At 42.8% G+C, this 24,520-nt stretch overlaps 1 protein-coding gene across 2 annotated transcripts in view; it reads right to left on the reverse strand.

The window, feature by feature from the left end:
• Window positions 1–3,504: 3,504 nt before the first annotated feature.
• sema6a (sema domain, transmembrane domain (TM), and cytoplasmic domain, (semaphorin) 6A) overlaps window positions 3,505–24,520 on the reverse strand; it is a 103,880-nt gene continuing 82,864 nt past the window's right edge. The window contains exons 16-19 of one of the 2 annotated variants that reach the window (XM_028413688.1): window positions 22,540–22,598; window positions 21,668–21,688; window positions 18,266–18,445; window positions 3,505–7,613 (exon numbers count right to left, since the gene is read on the reverse strand). In XM_028413688.1, the coding sequence (XP_028269489.1) occupies window positions 6,457–7,613; window positions 18,266–18,445; window positions 21,668–21,688; window positions 22,540–22,598 (1,417 nt within the window). In that variant the 3' untranslated portion in view covers window positions 3,505–6,456. The remainder of the gene's footprint in view (window positions 7,614–18,265; window positions 18,446–21,667; window positions 21,689–22,539; window positions 22,599–24,520) is intronic. The other variant, XM_028413689.1, reaches the window with a different exon arrangement.

Below are 24,520 nucleotides of genomic sequence, written 5' to 3' on the forward strand. Positions count from 1 at the left end.
TGGCAGATTCTGTCAGTCTAGCTCGCTAATTTAACTGACACCACTGCCATGAACTGCCTTCATCTCTGAGTGAGTTTTCAGCAATGGTGATAAATTGATGAAGCCAGTATTTCCCTCAAGTAAAGGAAACAATACTGGACGTTAATTTCTGTGTTTTCCAGAGGACCCACTGTCGCCACTGATAACCTCACACAATCATGTGATTGTAAAACAGACACACACTCCACTGTTAGGCTCACCATGACACGTTAATGACAAACCAACCAACAGGAGAATGGCCATTAAGGGGCCTATTGACCCCCATTAATGAGTCATAGAAAGCCATGTTAATTCACAGGGGACACATTATTCAGGACTGTGTTAATGTGAGTTTGAGAGCAAGTGTTTGTCTGTCTGTCTGTTTTGACTCTATTTAAATCTATGCTGCCTTTTTTTTCTTTCATTTGGCAGATAATTATCCCCTCCGCTTGTTTATCTGTCATTTTTTTGTGCCTTTGTGTCTCTTTTTTTTATGCGTCCTTGTAGCTGGAGTGACTGTATTCTGGCACAAAAATGCATTTAAAAAAAACAGTACGATGTGTGCCATTAAAAGCAGCGGCGGATGCAGACGGTATCAGTGAGAGGATAATGATTGCTGGATGGGACGGTGCGGATTAGCAGAGCAGCTAAGCTTGTTGTGACCACAGATTGCGGGGCACTCGAAATGAGCACTGCCAGGCCACGGCCAAGCAAGGTGGATTAGAGTTGTGAGGGCTTGAATGACTAGATAGTTGACTTGAGGACTAGCCGACCGGAGGGTTTAACGGCTGGCTCGCTGGCTGGTTTACTGGTCTGCGGCTCGCAGCAGCCTGGACGGCTGCCCTCTGTAGCTGTCAGGGTAAACAGCCACGAGCTCTTGGATCAACGGGTCTTGATGCCATGTCATGAGCCAGATAGATTGATTCCTGCTGATTTTCACTAGATTTGCAGGATACAATATTTTCATCGCAGCAGCTAATTATGAGCTAACTGCATTAAAGTGTCAGTATGTTAAACCCATGGCTCTTTTGAGGGAATAATAATAAAGTCAACTTTCATTGCTGGAACAAATCTAGATATAGAACAAGATATAAGAGACTTACTCTGTCCTCTGGTCTTTGTGGATTCAAGTAGGATTGTTATCCCCAGCAGACACAGACTCCCTCTGGGTGCATTTAGCGAAACAAATGTGACGTATAGAGCGACAACCAGACTAGTATCAACAAAAACATCCAAAATGGCGTACACATGAGCAGGTACACTGCTGAATGACTGTTGGTTTTGCTATAAAAACCATGAAAATTCAAGTTGTTATATGTTTTTTTTTTATTGAGGCAAGCAGCAAATCCTCTAATAAAGCCTGCCTTATTTTAGATGGACAGTTATCATTAGTGTGATAGGGTTTGTACCACCTGGCTGTGAGGGGGAGGGATTCCAGACCCCATTCACACCCATTCATACATTCAATTACTTTGTTGGACATCATGCTACCATACCCACACACTGCTGCTTTGACCCCTTAAAACCCACCTTTGTAGCACACTTTTTCTCTGCCATAACAGCAATGCACACTAGTCATCATTGTGCTCTTGTCATGTTCCAGCGGTGACTATCTAAATCTTGATCTCTGAATTGTGCCTGAATGAAACCTGCACAATGCAGCATTGTGAAGGCAGCGACAGGCCTCATTAGCTGCACCACATCCTGGTTATCTGATCTCCCGGCAGTCTGACTTGTAGCAGTGATTGTAACTCATGACTCATGTCAGGATCAAAAGCACAGAGTGTCAAACTACCTGCCAAAGCCACAAAACGGCACCAAGGATGTGCTAAGAAAAGAAAACGGAGACACTAATTTGGAATCTGAGCGGCTCTGGTCAGTGTTAGTCAACGATAATGAGTGATCTGTGAATGTGATGAAGGGTACACTGAAGGTCAGGCAGAGTGTCAGAAGGGTTATTTCAGATGGTATTATGAGATATTTATTGATATAATATCATGTTTCTTCCTTTGAACTCCTTTGTTTTATAATTTCTCCATCTGTCAAGTCCTCTGAATCTCCTGCTTAGTTTAAACTAAGTATGCACATGCTTGATTCATTGTCAAGTACATGATACGTTCTTACAAATAATTTCTGATGCTGTTGACTGATGACTTTAATCAAGCACCCAGCTTCAAATCTTCTATAATTCAATAAAGATAACAGAGTAATATATGATACAAAGAAAATCTTGGCAGCATAGCAGCATGCAAATTAAAATATGATTCATAGTGCTGCTGTGTGATCCCTGATATTCATGTCATTTTTCTGGGATTCTGTAATGTACTTTATTTTCATGACTGTTGGCATATACACGTCTAATAATGTCTGTAATACTGTGCTCTGTAGTTTGCGTTTGCTTTTGCAAATTAGGTTTTTACCTCAGCAAGCTTTTCATTCTGGTTAAACAAGAGTTACGATAAAAGAAAAGACAATAAATACACACTCCCTGTGTTAGAAAATTGCTGTTTAAAAAAAAAGGTTCATATTTGGACTCAAACCCCTGAGAAAAGGAATTTAGGGCAGCTTACATCCTTTCTCTACAGCTTCTATACTTTGGCTCAAGTTTCCAAAACAATGAGCTAAAAAACACTAAACTGCTCATGTGAAATGCAGATTCAAGTTACTGGGGGGTCAAATATTTGATTATTTTAGTCAGAGAGGATAGATTATGTTCAACATCCCCCTCACAAAAAAAGTCATATTGGTGGATGATACATGGTTACATTTATGCTAAAAGAACATAGGGATGTATTGTCAGACCAATACAGCTGCAAGTAAGGTGGAAAAAGGATTACTTAGCCCTGTCCTCAACCCCAACCCATCATGTAACACAGATAAAGATGAGTTACATGCAAACCATCCCAAAGTCTAATAAAGTGTATAGAACACCCTTCAAGAGTTTATTTATGAAGTTATGAGATATAGCTCCTTCCAAGATCAACAGTGAAGTGAAGGCATCCTCTCCCTGCTGATAAGATTGTCTTTTTTTCACTTATTGGATTTGAAGTTAAAGAAATCACTTTTACTTAGATTTAAAGTACTTTCATCCACTTAGTCGTGCTTTGTATCAGAAGCAGAATTTTATTCTCAAACCTCTCGTATCTCCAGGGGTCGGCAGGGATGGTGTTATAAGCAAAAGTAGAATAGTGTACTTGAGGTCAAAAAAGTACAATATTTTCCTTAAAAGGGATTCTTTATCAAAAGAGCCTTCAAATCCTGTGCAAAACCCAGAGCCTGCTTTTCCCCAAACAGTGTTGCACAAACTTCAAGAGCTAAAGATGTTCCCAGTATAAAGATAACAACCTCAGGCAGAGAGACAAGTGGAAAAAGTCAAGGACATAACACAGTCTTCATGACAAGAATTTTATTTTCTTTTTTTTTTAATTACATTTTGCATTAAATTAAAGAGTTTTTTTTCTTTACAACATACATTAAGCTGTGAATCAGATGTTAAGGAAGTGGAGAGAGTAGGGCAAAAAACTTTGTGACGTCACGATATCTTACAAGCTTACAAAGTTCAAAAGTTTGAGAAGTTGAGAAGAGATTTGCATCTAACAGCAGTGTATTTTAACAAGGGTGAAAGACAAAAAGGCACACACCAAAGAACCTCACTGTCCACAGCAGCCTTCATATGTCCAACCTAATACAAATAAACCTTACTCTGATACCGAAATGCACCCACAGCTGAATGTGCTCGTCCACCCAGGATGTGGATGTCTAACCTTCTCGTTCACATTCTGCGTGGACGAGAGAGCCGACACAGCCAAACACGTCTGGAAAAGAACCATTCAGCTGCAGATCAGCATTATTCCAGGCCTGGGGAAGTTGCTGTTTTATGTACTCAGTACACTGGAGGGTGTAAATCTTTTTGTTCCCTGTCACCAGTTTAGTACAACACTCAGTGGTGATGTGGAAGTCTGGACTGAAGACACAGATCTTCAAGATAATGCTGGGTTTATTAGCAATTAATTAACCGTCTCAACCGACTCCCCTGGCTGCGTTCCAGGCTGGACACCTTCCACCTGTTGCTTCATGACCTCGTCATTTGCAACCCGAACCCTGCGAGAGTCAGATCCTTCTCTTTTAGCTGTGGATTGAGACGCAGTTGGCTTTCCTCCATTGAGAAATAGAAAAGAAATTGTTCAATATCAAGAAAATGTTTACCTATCTACACGTACAACACTAAGGGAGTGCCCCACTGATTTAAGTGTTTAGGTGAGGGGTGGAGTGAAAAAATGTTGGATTAGTCGAACTCTCAGCCATCATTAAGGCCTTGATAATGAGAGTTAGTGAAGCAAAATTAAAAACGCATCTCTAAAGTGTGTTTTCTCTTACAAAAAGGGGGTTAAACAAAGTACAATTTCTAATATTGTTGTTTTAAAAGGTCAACTTTCTTCACAGGAACCAGCCTGTGCTCCATGTTGACGATGCACACGAGAAGCCTGTTAGTACACTGGGTGCTCTGTGTGTATCTTATACTGTACGTTTGCTGTTGGTGATGCATTTTTTTATTTATTTATTATGATCAATATTATTGCAGTGCACCGGAAAGATACACATACGTTGGCCTTCTCAAGTAACAACCGTTAATTGTTCAATTAATTAGTCCAATTAACCATCACTCCGACAGACAGCAAAAAAAAAAAAACACAAGTAGAAACAAATACCAGGACTTTAAAATTGTACAAAATAGAAAATCAAAAAACACTCACAACGTCTTCATCGACACTGCCAGCACAACATAAAGGGTTGCTTTAAGCGCATTAATGGCACAATCAGAAATGAACCACAGAGATGTGTGTACACGTGTGTGTGTGTGTTTGTGTGTGTAGGTGCCGGAGAGTTAACGAAGAAAGGCCCTTTCCTTTGCTCCCTCCAGACTGTAAGTGTGTGTTATGTCTAGGGACCAGAATTACAACAATAACACCTACATTCTTTAATTGCATTTTTATCAAACCAGGGAATGATGATGTAAGAAAAAATAAAAAAAATACAACAAGGAGACAGAGTTAACAGCTATTAAAGAAAACATTGTCACTACTTTAGGGTGTAAGGCACAAATTTACATGTGGAAAAAGAAGCAGGCAATACAGATGTTTGTATAGTTTTCCTTATACGCCTGCACATGTGTGTGATGCCGCTAGAAAAGCTGTTTTTCTGGCGGCCTCACACGCAGCTTGTTTTTGTGTTTTGTGTGTGTGTGTGTATGCGGATTCCCGTACTGTTGCTGCTTCTCTTATATTTGCAACATGCAACAGTGAGCTTTGATGGCACTGGTAAGCCAGCAGCCAATCAGGACAGACGTTTCTGACTCACACAAAACCACAGTGCTGATTGGGAGATTGAAGGGAGGACGCTCATTGGAGGAGTGAAAGGGTAAGAATCAGGAAGTCTTTTTTTTCTTTCTTTTTTTTTCTTTTTTTGTTCAACGATTGGTCGAAAACAATGAAAATTCGGGTCCATGAAGGTAAAAGTCCTGGTCTGGCACAGTTTAAATAAATATCTCCTCCTCGTCTCAGAGGTCATCTCAAGCTGCAGGTCCCACTGAGGACACAGTAAGACCAAGTGGACCTTTAGTCATCAAGAAGTTCTACTGGCTCCAGTTTAATGACTTTAAATATTTTTTTTTCTCACACTTGATTAATTAAAATTAAAAGATCTCTTCTTTGTCCTTTCTCTCTCCGAGCCTAGAAAGTCAGTCTGTTTCAAAAGCACTTAATAAAAATAAATACAACAAGCTATTAGTATTAACAGTCATGTGTTATTCAGTAACCAGTACAGTAGAAGATTCTTCTGGTCCGGGCTTCCAATGGAGCCCAGGCAGGACGTGATTGCTGTAACACTGAGAGGCTTTTCACAGTTTCCGACAGAACTCAGGCAGCTGTCTGTCCTTTCAGTCCGAACTCCATCTCTCCAAGTGCTTCTTCGCTCTGATTCTCCGTTCCTCAAGGTACTGTACAACGATTATTCTCCAACCCACCCCGTGCTGTTTGTTGATGTGCTTTTATTGACGACCAAAGACACCACAAACAAGAGAGTCTTGAATGCTACAGGGCGTCTATGGATGAAATATTCAGGACAACCTTCTTCTTCTTCTTTTTCAGTAGCACATGTTCCCATGTGTGTTTACAGAGGACGTGAGAGCCGGCCAGAGCATGAGCTCGATGGCGGCAACGACTGACGAAACAACCATTTTATCATATTTACATATTTATATAAAAAGAAAGTGTTTCTTTAAAAAAACAAAAACGGTTTCATTTTCCACTGTACTGTACACAAAAACAAAAACACTAAAAGGAGATGCAAGTTGTACAGTATTCCCTGTTTTTTTCTCTCTTTCAGAAAACCCCTTTCACTGCTGTCTGTTCACATTGGACTGACCTGCTAACAAGCTGACTATGTGCCAGAGTCACTGGACTTGACTTTTGTCGAGAGTGAGACTACGGAGGGTTTGGGAGGGACATCAGGCTTGAGATATTTGACGCCTGTTCGAGGCAGTGAACCGTAGGAGCTCATTCCAGGCTGCCGTGACAGAGATATGCCCTGTGCTGTCATTTGTATGGAGTCCACCCTCTGCGGCGCAGGTGGCGGAGTCTCCACGCGGTTGAAGCTGTGATGTCTCGCCAGATGGGAGGAATTAGATGAGTTGGTGTTGTGCTTCTTCAGGGCAGAGGATCCAGAAGCAGCAGACGCTGATCCTTTCCGGAGCCCGTACACTGACGAGTGGACCTCCAGGCGCTTGCCCATCTGTGGGACAGCGGGAGGGATGGTGAGGGAGGCCTCTCGTTGGGGCACACGCGGTGGCAGCGGCCCATCTGGATCCACCATGTTGAGGTTGTGACATGGGCTCTTCACTGTCTTGTACTCCAGGGTCGCCCCCTGGTCATCCATGACAACGTGGCCCATGCTCATATCACTATGATGGGGCTGCTCCACATACTCATGCTGGTAGGACTGCTGGTGCTGCTGCAGGTGAGGCTGAAGCTGGTGTTGATGCTGTGGCAGAGGTAGAACTACCACGCTGGGGATGTGACCCGGTGAGGCCCTCAGGGGCAGGTCTGTCGAGATAACAGGGGAGCCCATGGGTGGCATGTCCTTGGTGCAAGCATTGATGAGGTTCTGGTTTCTCTCCCACTCCCGGCTTCCCCGACTGGGCTTGCGGCGCGGCTGCATTGGAGTGGACTCAGGCGTTGGCAGAGCAGCCAGGTCCAGGTGGTGTTGGTCTGCTTTTATCAGCATCTTCCCATTCGACGTCAGCCTCCCGTTATGCATCAGAGGAGTGAGAATCGCCTCAGGGCGACCATCTTTGGCCTGCGTCTCGAACAGGCCCGTCAGCTTGGTCACACTGTTCATGGATCCCCGGCGGAGGTGGTGGTTGTCTTTTTCCTTGCGGCCTGTCAGGTCCATGTCTCGCCGCCGGTGGTCACAAACACAGTAGACAATAATGCCAGAAAAGATGGCACCCATGGCAAATGCCAGTATGACAGCGATGGCCAAGAGGGTCACGGGAACCAGCTGGTCACGACCCTTCTGGTAGCTTTCACGTATCACACCTGCACAGAGAGACGCAGAGATGACATTTAGAGTGGCAGAGAAAGAGATGGAGCCATGACACTGCTTCTGGGTGTTTGTTTCTATGAAAAAATGAGCTGCTGAGACCAGAAAATAGAAAACGACACAATAATTAAAATATATTTTCTAGTTAAAAAGATTATAGGTTTCACAGAAATCCTGTAAATACAGAGTGGTTTATCCCATCAGAAGAAGCAACTATTCTAAACGAACACAAATGGTAGCTGAAGTAGCTACATTCAATATTTCCCGAAAATCCAACCTTTGAGTGAAAGTGTGTATAGGAGGGGTGATTATGATTCACATTATAAATCCCAGATAAACCTCTCTGCTGAAATGAAAGATATGAGCGCAGATAAAGGAGCCTGAAATACCCAAACCCTTTCTTCTCATAGATGCAAATGGGAGACTTTTCATAAAGCTTGGATCCAATCTCATGAATCACAGAGAATACATTAAAAAGCCTCTGATTAGGCGCTAAATCCAATGAGCTGTGTCATCAGTGTCTCATGAAAGCGCCACTTTCAAAGACCGGCAAAGACGCGCTGCGATACAGCCCAATGAAAGATAATTCAATAAAAAAGCAGCTATGGAGTATTTTAGCAGTGGGAGTGCGGGAGCAGCAGGTTGTGTGTAATAAAACAGGGTCAACAATAAGCTCCACACTCACATACACACACACATGTGAGTGTAGACACATGCACCTCCTACACACATGCCCACAGATGATAACCTGCAGCATGCTGATGAATGCAGACATCTAATGCAGCACGCTGTTCCTTAGGTTAAACACGTCGGTCCACGGCACAGAGACAGAGATTTATAATGCATTCACACATGACCTGTGGCCACCACAGATCAGTTACCGCAGACAGAGGATTAGCCAGGTGGGCTCCATCACTTAAAAAAGCTCCCACAGTGCACCGCTGCACTTGATAACGTGACTCGGTTACACATGTGTGCCGCAGGCCGTGTCTTGTATTACAGCGCATACATACCTTTGAGCTTTTTGTTGTACGCAAAACAAAATCCTAACCCTAAAAGAAGGAAGATTTTATTCCATACAGCGGATATATCCAAGGAAATTTAACAGATGTATGTATGGAATTTAACTACCACAGTGAGTGTTCCTTGTAAAGAAGAGCTGTTTGCAATGATCGATGCTCTGAAAGAAGCATTAGGTGGATGATATGATTGTCATATTATTCAAGGCATTTTAAAGAGAATAAAAGGTAATTCATAAAGGTGCATTGTATCCTGAGTAATGCATGATATCTTTGATCACACTGTATTTTATTATATCTTATCTAAAGTGCACAAATTGCCATTTGAGTGCCAAATGGCTGCTTCAACCTGCAGATATTGTATCATATAAAACAGGACACTGTATACCAGGAGCAAATACAAGTCCCTAAGCATGAGTATGAGTATGAGTGAATACAAAAGTGCAATTTTGCTGTTTGGTATCAACAATGTTTCTGTAATTGTTCAGAAGAAGCTAAATCGCTATTTGCAGTAATTCTCTAAAATCCTGAAGGGGCTGGCTAATCATGTTTGGCTTTTTAGCTGTGTCACAGAGGATGCGGTTGAAGAAGATCTTCTTTCTGCGTCTCCTTCAGCGAGACATAACACAGACACAGAGACAGCATGGTAATCTGTTCTCATGGAACTGAAATCCAGACTCTCTTAAACTAACATCCATAATCCTCACTTGCTGCAGTCATACTTCATTAGACCAACGACGCAGCTCAAACCCATTTTCTGAGATGAAATAAAGCACTGTGATGTGTTTGGTGTCTCTGAAAAGCCCAACCTGCTCTGATCATCCCTCATTATTGTATAAACAAAACATCACTTTTCTCTGTAATGGAGTGCTGACAACATGCAGCTCTGCCATATCTCATTTAGCGTTAAACAAAAGGTTTAAAAACATCTTTTTTTTCTGGTTGAAGTCGCTCCTTATCGTGGACGCACCCAACTGTGTGGATAGTGTGAGAAGTGATGAGTGTTATCTGCAGCAATGCATTGAGGTTTGACAAGTGTTATATCGTGTAACCAAATGGCCCGTCTGACGAAACATCTGCTTTCCATCTCGTACCGTAACATCCACAAGCGAGAGAGATACTTCTCCTCACTGTTATCTTTCACTCTGTTGACTTTTCTCTGTCCTCACTTAGATCTTTTTTTTCACATTTTCTGCTACTTCTCTGCTTTACGGGCACAATGAATCACTCTTCTGACTCTGTTCTTGTTTCACAGTGTTTGCTTTCACACTGTTCGCCTTCCATATGGTAAGCGTTCTATTCGGTGGAAACTTGGAAGCCTGTAATTACAACCTTGTGGTCTTTGTGAGTTATCATCCTTTGGCAGAACTGGCGGTGGTGACGGGCGCTGCTCGAGAGCTGCTGGGTTAAATATTTTTGTGAACAAAGAAGCGATGGATGAGGAATTCAGCTTCACTTGAGGTGGAAATCTACAAAGCCATTTATGTAAAGAAATGAAAGTGCAGGCATAAACAAATACTTTGGCAAATGGCTCCTTTTCCATAATCCTTGTTAAATGTAAATACACTCATTCATCTCTGTCAATGGTGCTTACATGCTGAAAGAGCGAGTCAGAACTGTTTCGAATTTTCATGACAGTGAATTTATTGCTACTAAAGGTTAACTTTCTCAAACCGGGCAATTGGATTTCACATTGAATAACAAAAGCTGGAGGGCAGCAGAGCCAAACGGTTGTCCATTTTGGAGAAGGAGGTGAACTGTGGAGCTGGATCTTTGTCTTCTATTCTGGGTGTGGGAGCCGAGGTTAAAGCCCTATTTAACCTGCACTGCATGGCTCTTCCTGATAAAAAAAAATTCTTTCTTTCTTTCTCACATTTGTCCTTTTCTATTCATCAACACAGCACTCACATCCATACACTTCCAGAAGGTACTCAGCTCACGGCCTTGACTAAAACACAAAAGAAAGAGAAAGAGGCAACTTTGAAGACATCAATCTTTCATGTGAAGAATTGTTTCTCATCCTAACATCAAAGAGAATGAAAGCTGCCACAGAGGACACCGGAGCTGTCTCGGTCGTATCACAGGACTTCAGGGTTTTGAATCTAGGCGACTATGACGCTCACTTTTTTTCTGATCTTGGTTAAACTTTTTCAAAACTTCCACAACACAACCTTGAAAAGTATCAAAGTGTTATTAAAACCCACAGATTTTTCTGCTTTGGTCTCCTCTTGTTGGGGGTTCTGACTGTACAGTGACTTCTAATCTTCTGGTTTCAACTTGCTTCACCCCCAGAGTGCATCGCAAAGACATCCTGCAGTTCAACAGTTCTCGCAGCGGTTGAATTGATTTGAATTTCACACCGCCTCGGGCCTCAACATTCAGATATTAAACACATATCTCAGATACTCAGATATTTCTTGATGTCAAAACAGGCTGGGTCGGCAACACTTGTAAATCAGAAACATTGTAATCTGCTGTGACTGGAACGTGTGAATGCTCTCTCTCTCTCTCTATCAGCCTGACACACATAGACACTCTTACACTCTTTTAATCTCTTCAGAGGCACCAGCTGACTTAAGCCCACAGAGCTTGTCTTTGTGTTGGTGTTGGGAAAACTTCAAACGCAGTTAAACATCACAGAGGGGTTACAGCGAGGGCCCTAACCTCTGACTACAGGCTGCTACACAGACATTGTCTGCAAAGTGATAAAAATCTTAATCAGACTTAACTGCGCTCACTGATGTGTCACCTGTTGAAAGACAGAACGGTGGACCTTCACAGCTGAACAATGGGCCTGAAGACGAAGAGGAGGAGCAGTTTGCTCTGCCATGGCTGCAGCGAGTGCTTTCAGTTTGGTGTCATCGTTCAAAAACAGGACGATGACAGCAAAACCCTCCATTCGGACATCATCCCATTAAGTCTTGTGTATGCTGGGGTTCAAGAGCCACTTGCATTAATGTTGTTATTCAACATTTAAAGAATTCATCAGACAATCACAACTCGGTGCACAGCATACTGATTAGCCAGTTATGATATAATTAAACTCTTAATTATATCATTCTGCACCTCACATATTAACACTGATGTACTGACCTATCTGCCTGCATACAAACTGCAGTGTTTAAGAGCCTAAATTAAACATCCCTGGGAACATTTTTCATCAGCAGCTCTTTGTATTATCAGGTTAAAGATTTGTTAAAATACACCGCTGGCATCAATATCGCAACACAATTAATACGATTCCTCATCGGTGATGTAACGTCCTGACTACGTGCTTCACTGCACCACAAAGGCACACACTGTGATTTGTGGTTTACCACGTTTGTCTGATGTGTCTTAGGTTTCTTTTTTATGTTCTGTCCATAGAAAAGCACATGATCCTGAATTTTCTCTGAAAGATGAAGTGTTTCCATAACTCAGAACATTCTCCTACTTTTTAAGAAAGAGAAGACTGTATTCAGTGTTTATAACGTTTTTATATTAGCAGGAAAATCCACTTTGACATTAAATGGTGAAGAAGCTAGCTGCAGACAGCTTTGTCATGTTATCTGTATTTTTTTCCTCAAACTGTGATCTTGTTCTAACCCTAACCAAGTTGTTTTTTCATAATCACAACCTCGTGTATAAAAGGTTAAAATGACTAGTTAGGAATTTAAAAACGTGTTATACTTTTTTTTTCCTCCCAAAACATACAAAATTATAACATTAAACACATTTTCCTTCCAATTTCGGCTCCCATTAAGTTGAGTCTCCATGAACATGTGGGGGTGCGTCTGGAAACATCAACCTGATGTTTTTCCTGGGTGAGGATGGGAAACTGACTCATTCTGTTGTTGACGTGTAAGTACACTGGAATATTTTATTTATTTATTTTCTTTCTTTCTTTTTTTGAATTTAGAATTTCTATGACGAAAACCTGCAGTCTGAAATCATGTGTAGCTTTTTTTCAGTGACTGTTGACTCCTGTTAATTAGTACTCAAGTCACTGTAATACCGACTGTAATACCCACTCAAGTCTATTTTATCATGCCACGACCTTATGAGCCTCTGACTACAGTGCTGCACTGATATTCATTCTAACTCACCTACTTACAAATGCAGAAATCTTTCAGTACACAAGCGGCCCTACACACTACCACCAGAGAACAAAGGCTCAGCCTGTATCGACTTGATGAGCGGCTCACTCATGGACATCGCGGACGTGGCCGTTTAAATTCAGTTCAAAGTAGAGTAATGACAGCTGAATGTGTGTTAGACAAAAAGCACACACACACAAAAAAAGGACGAGCTGCTGTGATGTGAGATTCAGTCTCACATGGCCGGAAGACAAAGCAAAGCTTTTGAGTGAACCAGCGATGGCGAGGAGGTCTTACTGAGAAGCATAACCAAAACATAAAATTGGAAAAGTAAGCAGCAAATGTGTGTCGAAAACAAAAGAGGTCTGAGAGAACAATAAGCTAATCAGCGGAGGAAATTATGGCTTATGGTTTGACGTCAGTCAGGGAAGTGCGTAACGCTGGGAAAACATCCAGTCCGCTGTTTCTATTATGATTCACAATGAGCTGCGAATAATTCATCTGCTTTACAAAGACCTATTACAATCTTTGGCCGGCAAGAAAACAAAGTCTTCAACTTGATATAAATGTAAAGGTGTTAGAATGACAGGAGAATGAGCAACAGGATTGTTTCATTAAAATACGTGTTTCTTTCTTTTTGTGGCAAAAAAAGGGCCACTTCACCAACTTTAAACCTAAAACCCTATCATCCTTTTTTATTGGATAAACCTAAACCCTATCAGTCACCTGCAGGCACATTGGAAACATTAGACTCCCAATCTGATCAGCTTTTTAGGCTCCTTTTAAGACTCCAGACTCCAAAAATTGTCTGACTGAGTTAAACAAGGCCAAAGCCTCCATTACCTCAAATCTCAGCTCCAAAAGAGAGCAATTTGAGTCATTTCTCTAATAACAACCTCTTCTATGTTGGCTCAGTAATGATGGAAGAAACTGAGTGTTTGTTTTGGTTCATTTTACATGAGGAAACTCCACACATATAACACACAGTTATAACAATTGAGGTTGAATTTATTTAAAAAAAAAAAAAGAAAAGAAAAAAGTTTGGATCTAGAAACTGACTGTAAACAACTAAAATGTGTTATTACTGGCCGTATTTGACAGCCCCCCCTCAACATCTACAGATTGACATAGCATCCCCAGTAATGATGGAAAAATGTTCCTTCAGCTACTTCCCAGTCTGCTGAGATGAAGTGAAATTCGAAGGCTATCAAGACTTTTTGGCATGAAAAAAAAATGGTGCTGTATCCCTGTCTAAGCAGGGTCACAGTCTGCCTCTATCATAGCAGCCTCACCTTGGCACACAGGTGTCAGAGAGCTGTCTGCAGCCGAAAATAACCCTTGCAGAGCAGCTGTCACTTGACAGTTGGTATTACTGTGAAATCCTGACATGCAGGGGAGTCACATCTCTAAATAAATTACAGTAGTAGTCGCGTAATGGAAAAGAAATCTCATTGAAATGTTTTTTTTTTTGGGGGGGGGGGGGGGGGGGGGGGGGGGGGGCATCAAGTTTGTCATGATCAAGATTGAAACATCTTTATCTTCTTTTTCTTCTTCTGCAGCAGTGAAGTGACACATGAATACTAATTTAGTGAATGCTGTGCTGTGACATGAGAGAATAAAAAACTTCTCACCAGATAAGCATCCCTCCTAGAGACTGTGTTTTTATAACATTTGCACAATGACATCATGGTTAGAAATGTAATTTTTGCCTAGATTATGTAAGATGACAGCAGTGTCTCCAGAGTTAAATGCTGTACACTCTGTTGTCAGTTTATTATGTAGCTCTTTCCAAATGAAGAGCTGCCGTCTGCACTGAATTCTCCCGATTTTAGTACAAATCTGTATCGATCGGCTCTTAGTGAAGCATCCTGTCTCCTGCTCCTGTGATCAGGTGCATGCTTTTGTTCCTCTTGAGCCGCTATTGTCGCAGAACAAACACAATACCTTTTGTCTGGGAACGTTTCACTGATGTGCTAATTTTGCAATTTGCCAGTTAATTAACAATCTCATTATGTAGATACAATCTAATCTGGTTGGCAATACATTTACTTCAAAATGAATGTGGTGTAGCAAGTTAGTGAAATATAAATTTAATTTCTAGGAGACAGGGTTGCACCAGATGTACTGTTTAGGCTTTGACACTCACGCCCATGATTATTAAGCAGAACATGCATGAAACATTCAATTCTCTGCTTTTGTCTACATTTTCTAATGACACTACTAATGTTCCTGTTTATATGCTGGAAATGTCTGTGTGTTTTTGACCAAAACATTGGCTTTTTCTTCATCTCTGTGTGGCTATTTTTGGCTTGTTAAAGAGAGACAAGTGTATTCATATTCCTAACCCCTTGTACACATGTCCAAAGATTGCTCTAAAACCCCACCAATCCATGTCCAACATGTCTTACTCTGGAAATATCTAACCTGAATAGGCTGTTTTCATGACCTGTATTCAAATTCACAATAACATCACATTCAGAATAATAGTGGATTATTAAAACTGACTGTTTGGCCACAAACATCTCAGCACATCTTATATCCTTTCTGCTTCTCCATTCTCCCATCTTGTTTGTTCAAATCTCTCAGCCAGCTTGTCTACCCGCTATCGTCCTTATAACCTCCACCGCTACATTATTGTCCTGTTCTGTTTAATAAATCTTTATCATGTGTCTCCCTATCCTCCTCTCTTTTCCCATGCCTCTCTCCCCTCGGTTGTGTCTCTCCATCCCTCTTTCCCTTTCCACCTCTCTACCCTGGATAGCTGCTGTAATGAACCCATAAATTGGAGCAACACAGCGGTGGCTACAGGTCGGGGTTGGGGGAGGGTTATTGTAAGAAGGGGGAGGGGGTGGGGGGAGATAGAGCTGACAGAGAAAGAGACAGGTAGAGATGGAGGGAGAAAGAAGGGGGGAGCAGGGCAACGGTTCATTGCAGGGGGAAGAGATATGACTCCAGTTGGAGAAGAGACAGACTACAAGAGGAGAGAGAGGAGGTGCAGAGATGGGGGAGGACAAGAGGTGGTGGTGGAGGAGGAGGAGGAGGAGGAGGAGGAGGGGCGTTGGGGTTGGAGGCTCCATATATTGGTTCAGGAATGATTTTGCACTAGGTATAAGGTATAGCCTTGGAACATGCCATCCCAGTCAGATGAGAGAGGGGTCCTGTGGAAGGGAGACGGATCACAATGGCAGCAGATGGTGGAAAGTGGTAGGGCGGCTGCTTTTTGAAAGATGGAGGCAGGGTGAGCGACGGGAGGAAAAAGGGTAGAGGCGTATGGAAGGAGGAGTAGAAGACAATGTGACACAGACAGATGAAGCTCAGACAGAAAGACAAGTTAAAAAAAAACAAGCTCAAATGTACTGTGAAACACAAGCAGCCACCTGGCGACGGCCCCACTGGAACGGTAAACAGTGATGCTGCCGGGTGCTAAATATCATCAGTGTGTGAATACTCATCATTTGCAGCATTTCTAATTACTCTGGTGGTGTTGGGCTAATACATATTGGCAGCACTGTAATATTCATTAGCAGATAAGATTCTACAATGTCTCAACTGCAAATGAAAAAGTTAGGGAGCAATTCTAATTTCTTTAAATCGTGAACAAGCGAGCTAAGACTCTGGATATGAGCTAATAGATTTTCACTTTCAGAAACTCGATAGATTGATGGTACAGTTTATTTTCCTCTGTATAATGGGCTGCACAGAGTTTATCTCTTGAAAATGCAGATAAAATGATGTCTTTTTTTTCATTTTCACACACGTAGTTTGTAAAGTTTTCACAGTACAGTTGACACCTGAAGCCAATAATACTGAGAGCGTCAGGAAGGAAGAGAAGGCAGGATGGGTGGAGCGGGAAATGAGTACTGTTGGCTGTGGTGCTCAATTTGCCATGCTGAAAAGCATTAAGCTGTATGGAGGCAAAACTGTGCTTAATACCATCAAAGCAATCAACACAGGAAAACAGCAAATATATAAATAGTTTCAAAAAAAGGAAAAAGGTCTCCAGACCAAGCCATGCAAAATATCAAGAACTGCTCACAAGAAACTAAAGAAAACCAAAGGAATCTCATCACGCGGACTTCTCCCAGAAAAGAAAAAAAGAAAAGACTGCAGCGCTGAAACTGAACTGATAAACAGAGAAACAAGCTGCAAAGGATTCTCAGAAATAATAATAATAATCATAATCACACAGAAAAAAACAGCAGGAAGCATTGTTTTGAAATGTGAAGCCCTTTTGCATTGACCTGAGCATGCTCATCAAGTATTATTACATTAAGATATTCAGTTTTTATTCCCTCACCTCTCTTTATGAGGCCGGAGCACTGTTACACCTGCTCAGGTTAAGGCAACAAGGGGAGCGACAGCATGTTGTGATGCTGGCTGTAGGCATGCTGTCTGAAGTCTCTGCCACCATTGTGCTTGGATCTACCTGCTGGTGTCTGACTGCTTCCAGCTGACACGGCGCCGCTGTGCCTCTGTCTGCTCCATAGACAACGCAACGCTTTATTTCGCAGAGAGAGACGGTGTGGACTCACAGATAGTCTAAGGCTTTCATGTAATTGTGATTTGTGAATAGCATGTGAATGGTGGAATATGTGGTTCTATTACATCTTTTACCTGTTTTACATGATAACTGGTAAGACAGTTAGCAGTTTGCTATGTGTCAACTGCAACATAAATGATTTATAAATAACTTTTATTGCTTTGGTATAAACTTTTCCAGGTCTCCTGGGGTCCATTGAAAGGAGCAGGACTGCCTCTCTGTAGAATGTCTGTGAGAGGTATCTACCGGGCTGCCGATGATTCACAGTATAATTTTAATCAATATCTCCTCAAGGCCATATTGCCTGTAATAGCATGAGCTATATTAAGTTGCATGTTGTTTTAATGGGATCTATGTCTGTCTGTTTTATTAAGGGACAAAACAGCAGCACTACATTGACCTTTTTTTCTCCCTCCCTCTATCCGCTGTGTGTCGTCCCCTCGTCTCCTCCTCCTCTTCTTTCTATGCTTCTCTCTCATTTATCCAATGAGCCGTCCTTGAGGCGGTACAGCATTAGGCAGGTTGTTAACACTGGAGAAAAGGGCGTTCAATGTCATGTCACTGTGTCGCAAAGCATGACAGAGCCCGGGACTGGGCCATCTTCTCAAGGAAATAAATACATCGCCATCTTCCTTTTCAGAGTGTAATGGTCTGGATATTACATCTCCTGTGGGACATTACTGTCCATGGATAATAAATCCATCCTACAGAGTGTGTGTGCATGGGCTTCTGTGTGCCTTAATGAGTGCCGAATGTGCATGTGCCTGCATATGTATGTGTCGATGTGTTTGCGTAGGTTTGCGGGGGGTTCACGTGCACAGTGTGAGGCAATTTGTTCCCTAGAGAGAAAGTGATCCAGTATCTCTACACCTCGTCAGCTGGAAGCACCCAGGCAGCCGTAAATCTCAATTACACAAACCCCTCCCTGCCAGTGCGTCCCTCCCCCTCCCCCTCCCTTGCCACAGGTGACAATGGACCCAATTGACTGCTCACTGTTGCGTTCCAAGGCTTACCATTGGCTTCGGGCTGAGTCTGTGAGGGCACGGCCACGTAGGGTTCCTCCCCTTTATCTGAACTCATGGGGGGGTCCTTCCGCTCCACCATGCGGCCCCGCCCCAGCGGGCCCTCTGCGGCCTCGGGGAGGGCCGAAGTGGGAAGTGAGAGGGTGTGGTGATGGTGGTGGTGATGGTGGCCTGCCGGACACAACACAGGTTAAATGATGCTCACAGCGGACAGGGACAGGCTTCAGTGTATGCAAGCACAGGCCAGCAGGGGTGGACACACACACATATACACACACACACATCTATTCCTCCTTTGAAGCACACTGACACACACATACACAAGGACAGCTGCTGGGCTGTGTGAGGCAACAAAGTGTTCCTCCCTGTGACCCTGGGCTACTCATTAGTAGACGTGTGTGTGTTTCTTAGCATAGATTCTTTTTTTCTGTCACTCGCTGCCTCTCCCCATCTTTCTCACTCTCTCCCCCCGCGCTCTGACTGACATGTCAAAGCTCCGTCGGGCCTGTCAGAGCAGAGCAGAGCTTTTTCTCCACACTCACCACAGGGTGCCCACCTTTGATATGAAGGACAAGAGAACAAACTTTGTTCCCATCGCTCCGGTTGAGAATTCTGCCTGCAACTTTTCTTCAGCTTAAAATTTGAGCTCCAGTTCTTCTCGCATTATTCAAACTTTCTCATCAGTCAACCAGTCAGTCAGTTTCTGTAGCAGTTTGCTTTGTTGCATGTAGTTCTAATGTCTACTAAAAGGTCTAAAACAGAACACTTTGGCAACTATTTTAAAGGCCCAGGAAATGCACTAATGATACAAAAAAACAGAACTTTGGATGGTTAATGTTGTCTTTCCTGAACCCTGAACCATGTACATTTATTGCCAACCTCATCAAGAGCTACACACACAGCAGCACAAAATGATGGGAAATTGTCTTAAAAAAGATTAATGAAAAAAGAATAAACCTTGGATAAAAGCAGGTATCTCACAACAGCAGAGGTTTTTGTTATGAAACTACACCATCGTCTGTCTACATTTTCCTCAAAAAAACTCAAAATATTCTGTGGGTTTAGCATTTTAGGTGCATTTCAATTACTCCTCTTCATCTCGTGTCTCTTAAAAGGGAACTTTTTTTAACACGAAAACACACAACTCTGTCCACAGATCTATAAATTGAACAAATATTTGATGAATTTATTGACACTGACGCTGAACAACGCACAGCCTGTGTGTTGTAATGAGTTCACCGAGAGTGCTCCTTTATGATGTATAATACCAACAGTATCTCCTGGCTGTCTGTGTCTCCACGTGGCTCCAACAATCTGAGACATCCTGCATCCGCCTGTCTCATTTTCTTTCATAAGCAGAATTTGTGCTCCAGCTTTGTCTGACTGTTTATTTTTGAACCATGTTAATCATATTACCATCCCACATGCTTACAGTTAAGCCTCCCTACACAATTTTGCACAAGCCATATACTGTATTTAATATAATGCTTTTTCAACCACATGTTTAAAAGCCTCTCCACTAGATGAAGACTGACAACACTTTTATCAGCAGCTTCTTCTGGAGCTCAACCTCCAGTTAGCGTTTTGACATGCTCTCTCTATCCACGGAGGAGGTGACAGTAATGTATGTGTGTGTGTGTTTGTTTAGCTCCTTTTCAGTGTGTGTTTATGCTCGTGTTTGAAGATGGGGAGGTGTTTCAGAGAGCTAATGCTGATGCTGCTGGTAGAGTACACACAACAGACACCCACACATACAACACCACCCAGAGCCTCCTCCTCCTCCTCTTCCTTCTCTGTGTGGCGTGGCAATCATTAAAATGATTTATTTAACTATTGGCCCAAGGCTGAGAGATTAGTGTGACAGGCCTATTTTATAATTCATTCCCCCACCGCCAGGGGAAGTGCAATTCAGGCAGATGACACACATAGAGAGAGCTCGGAGCCTCAGAGCTCCTCCACGGATCAGGAAAAAAAAAAAAAGCCCTAAACTGCCGACGGATGCACATCCCTCTCTGTCTACAGATTAAAAGAGAGGCGAGTATGTCTCGTCTGGAGTAGGAGAGAGGAGAATGGAGAGGGGGCATTTATTTATCTTCAAATCCATATCAACCACCAGCAGATAGATGTGCACAGGGGCTGGAGACTTTGTTTGGGGGAGGGGGGTGGGTTGAAAACTGGGTGTGTGCCTGGAAACACGCAGCCAAGCCTTTGGGAGCATATTCAGCACTATAGGGGTACACAGAAACACAGATGCTTTTTCTATTTTTCCATGACCCTGGATGTCCGAAAGAAGGGAGAATCACAGTGGGGGTACAGCCACAGGAGGGGTGGTGGTGGTGAGAGGGAGAGAGGGAGAGAGGAGCGCTGGGCTTTCTGGAACAACTTCAAAATATCTATTCTTGTCATTCTGTATGGATCTAACTGTTTTGATCTGGCAGCTGCAAGGTGTGTGCGTGAGAGAGAGAAAGACAGAGAGAAAGATTCACTGTAAACTAATGCGCCCTTCGATAAAAACATGCTGGATGTTGTAGTTGTAGTGTAGATGTGGGTAATATGGATAACAGTGACTTTGCTGCAGGCTAATCACATCTGCTTATCGTTCTTTAAAATAAGACTTGAGTGAGGAAAATGGTATCAATCAGCCCGTAGCAAATTGTGATTGTGATCAAACATATCGGTGAGAAGGAGCCGGCAGTGAAAGTCTGCGTGCATCTTAACGTTAGCCCCTTTGAATGAAGCATCTTTGACTGTGCAGAGAGTCTGTGTGTTTGGCACAAGCATATTCACTGACTCCAAACAGGCCGGTTTGATATCTCACTCTCTCTCTCTCTGTTGACACATGTCCTGTTTAATGTGCACACTGAGGCATTTCTTCGCTATCAAGGCCTTAAACAACCAACAACCAGATCCATCCAATTAGCGAAGCAAAGGTCAGGGCTAATCGATGCTATTGCACAAGGGATACAGAGGAAGGGGCAGTAGGCATGAGGTGGGAGAGAAGGTCTGATAGAATTAATAAAATCAGAATCAACATCAAAGATTTTTTTTTAATTCTGATTTCTATCTCTACGACCTTTATTCTAAACACCAAAGGAGACTGCATGATGAGAAACGCTACAAGCGGTGAAAGTGACCGACCGTGTCTTAATGTTTCATTACCTTCGTAACTGGAAGGGACGTCTATCAAAAAGAAGGAATGAAATCAATTCAGTTAAAACCTTGAGTCATTAATAATCCGTCTTTACACATGTGGGAGGAGATTTCATTTCCCTGAGAGCGGATGATTGACTGACTAGATGAAGAGGTGTGGCTGAAGTTAAAGAGTTGGGGGAAATTAAATGTAGCTGTATAGCTTTTATTTGATTGCCTGTGCAGAACATGTGGGATACTTACCATTCAGTGCCACAAATGTATCTGGAAGAAAGAAAGAAACGAGGAGAAACCTGTTATTGCTCGCAGTAAAGGGAGCTTTCGCTTTAATGTGATCAACAGCCATATCTTTTAAAGTAATTCAGAATCGACAGGCTGCTCGATATCCTCCTAACTTCTAATCAGAGAGGATCTATATAGCTAATGAAAGCCAAGATTACGGAGTCACCAGACTAAACACACTGATAAAACCGAAGGGTAAATTTACACCTGTATTTGCTTTGAGTAAACAGCTGGATTTGAGGTGAAATAGACTAAAATGAGTTATTTATTGTGAAGTTTCTTACATAAACTGAGCAGCTCAGTGGAATATCAACAAGGTATCACATTTAACAAATCCAAACAGTTTTTGTGGACATGAAAATATCAAACATACAGGCTCCATATGTGTTATTGCCCATGTTACAGACTTAAAGAGACCTTTCAGCACTTCGGTTCAGAGCCCTGTCTTGTTTTGTGTTTCAAAATGAGCCCCATGGCTGCTCACTAGTGAAATCCCTTCACTGTGTGTCGCTGAATGTTTGTGTTGTGTTTTCGAGGCGATGTGCAAGAAGGAACCCAGTCTGTGCCCAATGGGACACAACACACTATTGACCGGGGGACCAGAGAAACAGCGGGGAGAGGACAGAAGAGGACGAGAGCTGAAAAGGACAGATGGATGGAAGAGGCTGAAAGAGAGGATTGTGAGGGCGGAACAGACGGGGGGAGAAAAAAAAGGTGACGGCAGCGAAGAAGGGCTGAGAAGAGGAGACGGACCCTCCGAGAGAGAAGAGAGGAATACTGGTGGTGGGTATAAAATAGAGGAGGAAAGATAAGAGTGAAGAGGGCCTGCTTACTTTGGCAGTCTCCCAGGCCATCTGTGTTACCATGCTCCACGTCCTGCTCAAAGGCTGATCTGCGGGGAACAGAGACATCATGGTCAGCAGTGGAAAACAGGCCAGGGCATGCAGGCCGCCACACCTAACAAAGCTATAGGAGAGCCAGTACAAAAACATCACCAAACACAGCATATCCCAGGCTAGCACACAGTGTAAGCTGCAGAAAGCCCACAAAGCTGGACCAAAATCAAAGGACACCTAGCAGGTGCCCTGGAGGCCTAAAATCAGTGGTTATGAAGAATACAGGCAGGCTAGTAAATCCATAGCTGGCACAGGACTGATTGCCAGTGGTGTTGGTAAAAATAGAGATTTTATTTGACCAGGATAAAAAAAAAATATTTTGTGTTGCTTTAGAATCATTGAACAATTTGGATGCTTATTAGCTTTCTTGCCAAGACGAGGTGGAGTAAAGGTGATGGAAGACTCTGATGGCTGTGAGATGAAGGCAACCACCAGCCAGTTAGCTTAGCTTAGCACAAACATTGGAAAACTGATGGAAACATATATTGCACTGAACTGGGACTCTGGGAAGCTGTCCACGTAAAGTTTGGATGGGATGAAATGTCTATTATGTTTTGTCCGCTCACTTCAACCAATCAGGTCACTCGTGTCATCAAACCTAGCACGCACCTGTCACTGCAGGTATTTCCTCACAATATACTGATTAGTCTGACCCATGGAGACAGAAGTAAATATCATGAAGCCTGGCAAGATGGACAACAAGGCCACATTTTGAATGATATCTTATCTTATCTTTGGGATATGTTGCTATGCAACCAGTAGAGACTTCAGGAAGTCACTGGGCCATCATACAATAAGGTCCTTTCATAAAGTAGGACCAGGTCATCAGATGTGTGGTTTTTGTGCCAGACAAGCTGTTTGTTTCCAAGGCTATGCTAAGCTAAGCTTATCAGCTGCTACCCTTAACTTGAAACATAATCTACAGACATGAGAGTGGAATCAGTCCTCACATCTACCTCTTGGCAAAAAAAAAGAGGTACATGTGGTATTTCCCAATTTTCTGTTTTCACGATCTATGCTCACACAATATCAGACTTGATCTAGCTTCAACACAGATCTGCTATAATCACATGGGCCAAGACCCGAGCAGTGAGGGGTAACCATGCTTGAGGGCCATCATATGACACAGAGGGAGAGAGTTTTGGAGATGTTATTTTCTGATGCGGTGTTCACCGAGACCTGTTTTCTCCCTGAAAGACCACCAAGCAGGCAGTAAGGAGATCTGTGAAACAGAGCGGACCAACTGTCAACCAGGATCACAGTCACGCATGACAGCTTTTCACAGTCCTCCTCAGCTTCACCCCCGTCACTACTCCTCCTCCTGCCTGTCCACCCGCCTCTCATCTTCCTCACCCTCCACTGGTCAAATTATAGCATGAAAAGAATGATTTTCCAAAACAGCCTCACACACACACACACCCCTCGTTCCCTGATCATAGTCAAAAACATGAACCTGACAAGGACAGGAGTTTTTTAGGTTGGAGATTGAGTTTGCACCAGAAACAAAGCCAGAGTCAAGGCTTCATGTATATTTATGTGTTGGAGATGATTGAACTTTTTCATGCATTCTTCTATTTGTCATTCTTCCCCGCCGTTCAATCTTAATTGGGAAGAAGACAGTGAATCTTGATAACCAATTCCCCTTCAGAATGAAGCACAACAACAACAAGAGCGGCCTCCGTGTTCATATCTGGGGGTGCAGTTAATCAGCTTATCTGATGTGCTTATCATACACAGTCATAATCACAAAGCAGACGCACAGTTGCACATTTGAACCTGTCAAAGCACAAACGCAGTCAAAGCACTCCTGGTATCTGCTGGATATCCCTCGCAGACATTGTCACCTCATCCCACCCTGTCGTGAAATGCTGTTTGTCTTAGAAAACACCAAAACATGGGCGACCTCACAGTCATGGTA

Source organism: Parambassis ranga, chromosome 9, assembly GCF_900634625.1.
Source record: "Parambassis ranga chromosome 9, fParRan2.1, whole genome shotgun sequence".
Taxonomy (NCBI): Eukaryota; Metazoa; Chordata; class Actinopteri; family Ambassidae; genus Parambassis; species Parambassis ranga.